Source organism: Lates calcarifer, linkage group LG23 (genome assembly GCF_001640805.2).
Source record: "Lates calcarifer isolate ASB-BC8 linkage group LG23, TLL_Latcal_v3, whole genome shotgun sequence".
NCBI classification, from domain to species: domain Eukaryota; kingdom Metazoa; phylum Chordata; class Actinopteri; family Centropomidae; genus Lates; species Lates calcarifer.
In genome coordinates, this window is record NC_066855.1 from 3,723,587 (window position 1) to 3,729,586 (window position 6,000).

At 39.8% G+C, this 6,000-nt stretch overlaps 1 protein-coding gene across 1 annotated transcript in view; it reads left to right on the forward strand.

The window, feature by feature from the left end:
- Positions 1 to 4,498, forward strand: part of snx29 (sorting nexin 29) — a 119,041-nt gene extending 114,543 nt beyond the window's left edge. The window contains exon 21 of the mRNA XM_018685492.2: positions 761 to 4,498. Coding sequence (XP_018541008.1) covers positions 761 to 887 — 127 coding nt within the window. The 3' untranslated portion in view covers positions 888 to 4,498. The remainder of the gene's footprint in view (positions 1 to 760) is intronic.
- The last annotated feature ends 1,502 nt before the right edge of the window (positions 4,499 to 6,000 follow it).

Sequence of the window (6,000 nt, forward strand, 5' to 3'; positions counted from 1 at the left end):
CTAGCTAGTTACTACCTTACTACCAACAGTAACCAAGTATTATTTTCAAGGTCTTAGCAGTGATACTTTTCTTTTTTTGCATTTCCCTCCTCTGTGGGAGACATAAGACATAACTTTAGACGTCTTTTAACACAGTATGTATGTAGCCATCAGGTGCATGTTTAAGACCACTTTTACAGGTTTCTCATTTCAAATGAGTCAGCTGGAAACATTTAAAAGTTAGCTTAAGACAACAGTTGCTACCAACTTTAGCATGATTAGCCAGCTAACTATATTCTAACTGCTAAAGTTTGCCAGTTTCACTCGTCAGTTCAGTTGAGCCGACGAAATGACGTCACTGGGTAGAGATGAGCAGTCTGCTTTTTCTCTACCTCTGTCTGAAATCAAAGACTTTTGTGTGGTAAATCTGCCACCAGTTAACTGCACATTTGCTGTGTGAGAACAAAAAAGCTTGACAGATGTAGAAACGCTAACTAAAGGGAGGCAAACAGTCATTTTGATACATTTCAATTTCTCTTAGCAATAATTGTAGAATAACTGTGATTCAGTTCATTTGGTGGATGAAAGCTTCTTTATTTGCTGTTTTGACTAATGTCTGGTTTTCCAGGAAAAACTCCTCTTGCAGAAGGGAAATGATGCATTTAAGCCTCCAGATGCTGCGTCAGTGGTTTGTTTGAATAATAAACTTCCAGATGTTCATTTAAAGTTCATGGCTTTTTTTTTTTCTTCTTCTCCTTCCCCTCCATTCTCTCTCATCTAGAGATACACCCCAGGGCAACGACAGTGGAGCCAAGACACCCCGATCCAAAACTTCATCCCGTTTCCCCAGACTGGGACGCAGCCGCAACCAGGAAGCCAGACCAGAACCCCAGAGTGGAGACCTTTAACCCCAGAACCTTTGAAACAATAATCCCTCACTGTAAAGGCAGAGGACGGTAATGTTCCTGTGTGTCTGGACTATGACACACCTGCTCACACTGTGTGAGGACATTAAGGGTACCTAACGGACCTTTGAAGCCTTAGAGATAAAAAAAAAAAAGGCCTCAATCCAGGATGGGGCAATGGGTGCGTTCACATCGCATGCCCCTCTAGGTGAATGTGTAAATTTTTCTGTGCATTGCCTGGCTGAGTAAAGGATTAATGACTCCCTCGAGGCTGCCTATCAATGGACCCAATCATACAGCACCTCTTACCTCACTGAGAGACCAAAAGACTCTCCATAAACTGCACACAGACTAGCCTGGACTGCTCTCATATCTCACACGCAATGAGATGATGGGGACATGTTTGTTTTGTTTTTTTCTTACTCTGCTCAGTTTTGTAGTGAAAGTGTATCATGGTCACAGTGCCTACAGTGTTTTGTAGCTGCTTTCCTGCTCTGAAGGGTGGGTGGGTGGGTGGGTGGGTCGGGTATATAGAGAGGTGAAGAGGGGTAAAGTATTCTCTCGGGGGAATGAGTGTTGTTTTTCAGCTAATGTGTCAGCATTATGGTGCCATTACATTTTAGAGGAGGATGATTCACAATCTGTAGTGTGGACCAGCAGGCAATGGGCATTCCTTTTTTTTTTTTCTTTTTTTTTACTTCTGTTATATTATTATTATGGCTATTACAGATAATCTGCAGAAAGTGTATATTTTACAACTTCTCATAATGTCACCAGGGATGCAGTGATTATCAAAAATATATTTTAAGTTCCACTTACTGAGCGTGTTAAAAGATTAGGGTTCAACACCACAGATAAGACCAAAATCATTTAGGGACTGTATGAAAATTGAGGTGGTGTGATGGGTTGAATATATTTCACTTTTTAAAAAAGCAAGACCTTCTCCAGTGTTATCAGTTGTTGTACCATAACCTTGACTTACAGAGAAATACATAGCATTGAAATAATACAATACAATAGAATTATGAATATACCAGCCCAGCAATATTTAGAATAAAGGGCCTGACTTGAATTATAATTCAGGCCAAGATGCATTTGATTTAAAACTAAAAAAAATGTTTAACTAAAGTGCTGAAATATGAATTAATGGTGAGTAAAAAATAAAAATAAAAATCTCTCACATGCTGTCTCATTAAATTCACACCACTGCCCCCCCTAGAAAAAATAATACAGGAGCTCCTCCCCCCTTTTCTTACTTCCACGCCCTCACTAATAATTTTCACACAGTCCCTTGTTGAGAAAGTTTATGAGGAAGCATGAATTCTTGCTCTTTCCTCTCAGAAAATCTCTCTCCTCATATCCACATGTCTTAGATCAGTTTCAAATACCTGCTATGATGTATCTGATGAATTAATGTCATAGAGATTTTTGATTAGAAAGGAAGGGAAACCCTATTTTACCTATTAGCTACTATTTAAAATATACAGGGTAAGCTGTGTTTCCGTGGGTTTTCCCTCCAAGTCTTCACATAAATGAGGGCCTCAATCAAAGGTCGACTGGCTGTACTGAAAAATTCAATGCTTAAAGATTGTTTAACTGATGCGTCTTAGCAGGATTTAATGCAGCATTATGTTGCAAATGAATGTTTTAACGATGACTAAACACTTGAAGAAAAGCTGCTTGTTAGAGTGCAAGGAGAGGACTGCTGAGCATCAAGTGTGTGTAAAACAGAAGCTCATGCATATGTATGGATTACCCAAGAGTAGTCAGAGACTGTGTTCAAACGAGGAGTGATTGTGTTAGAAGGTTTCGGAAAACTTGAATCAAAGGGTCGGCTCGTGGAATGGTAAACACTGTTCACCGTCGATGAGAGGAGGTGAACAAACAAGACTTGTGGGTTTTAATTAAGTTGTTATTCTCACACAGAAATGACCCTCACAAGCATCCAGCTGCTGGTAAACACTGTGCAGCGTTGTCAGGAAACTCTCACAAGGATGCTGTCAAATAAATGTTTTTATCAGACTTCACTGAGACCTTTTACAGAGAGACTCTGTCTGTGGGTAGTGCTGTGAGCCGGCCAATAAAACATCAACATGGGACAGAAAAGAAGATCAAAACTTTTTAAAGAAATTATCTCACAACATTGACATTTTTCTGTCAAATGGCGCTGGTGTTGCATCTTATGGAAAACATGTAACTTAAACATGAATTTCTATCATTATTCTTTTTATTAAAGACTATTCTCTGCTGAAATACAGTAAAACAGTACAACTGGTGATATTTTAGGTATAGCACTGCCTTATATGTATTAGAAAAATCAGCCCACAGCAGCATATTATACTCTGTGCCGCTGACGAACAACATTGTCGCATAGTCTCTTCAATATAATAAACAAGTAGCCTTTTTATAGACATGTCTTTTAAAGCATAGGTTGGGGTCAGTTTGGCTCTGGGACCACCTCTCTGCACAAATATCCACACTGTATTTGTGGTAATGTACAGTAATTATGCACAGGATCATTCACAGAGAGCTGTCTTTAAAAGTCTACTCTACTCTACTCTCAATTTAGCGTCGCACTCCTATAACGAATCAGAAATATCGTCTTTGTTATCCCACACATTTCCTCTTCCTTGGCAAAACCTTGCGCCTACATTACCCAGAACACAACTTGACCGCCAACACTTTGGTCAGAGATTTTGGTATGTTATGTAAGTAGTGGCTAATGTAGCCACGAGCCACCAGCTAAATCCTGAAGGCAGTTTAAAGGTAACCTGTGGAGCTTTTGACCACTAGTAGTACTATAGAGCTATTTTGATTGGGTTTATACTCAGTGCTGTTGCTTGTTTCACACCAGTGTTCTGATGGACAGTGGCACTGACACTCAAAAGAAGTGCACGATTTAAAATATTAAAAAACTGAGCTTGGCAAATGTTTTATGTGGACAGAAATGCACTCAACACATTTGTTAAACCTCAGTGTGTTTCGGTGAAGAGCACTGAATTTAAAATGAACTTTTGTTGGTTTAGAGAAAGACTCCACAGGGCACTTTTAAACCTTTAACTTTGTGAACATGGTTGGCCAACATTTTTAATCCCACCAGGGACTTTTTTGGTTCCCAGATAACTGAAGCAAGTGCGGGCCTTTTCTCTTGCAGTTGTTAAGCACTTATTCAAAACTGTTTTGAGTTGGGTTTATTTTGCCAAAAGTCAAAAAGTTTGCTCTTTGGCTTGATGCCCTAAAGCTAAAAGTATCTCAGGTGCTGTTAAGAATGCAAAAGTACAAGCTTCTCATTGGCAACAAGAGAAAGGAAGAAGCTGGTGCTGTACAAAGAAGTTCCTGGTGGACATGACATCAGTATTCTTTAAAATGGCTCCCCCACCATCCTCCAGACGCTGGATGACTTGAATCTTACTGTACCTGGAGGCCGGTCATCAGGGCAATGACAAGTGAAGGAAGTGGGATCAGCTCATGATTAGGATGCAGTCAAAGTGTTCTCTTGCAGTATGCCATGTCTGTTCTTGTGAATTTTTCTGTCCTTGCCTTAGTCAGCAGTCAGGCCTTATCTATCAGTGTCACAGCAGAGGGTTGAACAATAAAGTACAGTGTGTAAAGTGCATACGATGCCACTGCCTCTGTATCAGTCATTTTTAATCTTGTTGCTTGCATTTATGGATGAAGTCCAAAGCCTGTTATGCAATTCTGCTTTAACAGTAAGCTTTTGTGTGTGAATACATGCCACTGTACATGTATGCAATCATGCATGTGTAAGTACAAACAGTAGGTGTGTATGATGTAATTTAAACTGCAGACAGTAGGTGTGTGCTGAAGAATGCGTGTGTTTTTACTGTGAGATGAATGTGTCAACGTTCACATTATATTCTGCATATGAACTGTTTGCATACATGGATGAGTAGATACTGTGAGTTCCATCTTTGGAGCATCTGTGGCCCTCTGTGCATCTGTTTTGTTTGTTGAATGGTGATTTAACTTTTACTGCTTCACTAAGCAGACTCTGAGCATTTTTTTTTTTTTTTTTTTTTGCTGTACCGGATCGTTGGAGAGAATAATGGTAAGGGTGTACTAAATGCTCATTGTCCATTGACCACAAAATTGGTTACAAGCCCTTTTAGGATCTGGGTGGCTGCTTTTGGCAGTGTTCGATAGTACAACTGGCTGCATGCAAGCCAAGCACACTGAGCACAGATACAAACATCTCCTGTTTCAATAGTGTGGGGTGGAATAACCTGGCTTGGCCTTGACATTCACCAGATTGAAAAATCATTGCATCAAAATGCATGAGATGCTCAACCTGGTTATAACTCACAGGATACATCTCATAATTTGGAAGATTTGTTGTGAGGAGGTGGGAGGGTCAAAAATAATGTTACACATGGGGGGATGGGTCTGACTTTCAGGCACTAATGCAGCACACCTGGGACGTACCAGGAAAAGCAGTGGTTCATGGGTGAAGTGTTTGATTTGATTTTTTTTTTCTATCTAGTAACACCGGAAGAGGACTACCAGCAGTAATGGCCAGAGCCTTCAACACCAGCCTCGAAGCAGGATGATGTGCTGCACAGTCGACTCAGACCAGACAGGTGAGTCAAACCTGTTCCCACCAGTCCAGTGAAACAGGTTGCACACATGAGGCACCAACAGAAAAATCCTCACTTTGAATTTGCAGCACACAGGACTAGGCTTGTAGGGTTGTAGGTATATTGGGTAGAAGTTGCCTTAATTAAATATTTAATGACTAATTTCAGTGAGCGTCTTGTCAGACCGCTGAAAACAAATTTGGACTTTATGGAAAATAAGAGAAAAAATTTATACTCCTACCATCAAATTCAAGAGAAAGAGAAAATCAAATTTCTTATGACAAGAAAATGCTGTTTGTTTTGAGAGAATCACCAGAGCTCTCTCAAGTTGCTCGAGCATAGATCTGAGATGAATGCAGCACAGAAACAGCACCTTCTGAAAAATGTTGTAGAACGACAAAAGAAATAATTTAGAATAAGGTGCAGTAGTTTCAACTCATTATTTGAATTACATTTTCAATACTCAACAGAATGTTACCTTTTTTAGCACTTTAATCATCACTTATTCACCCATTTATACA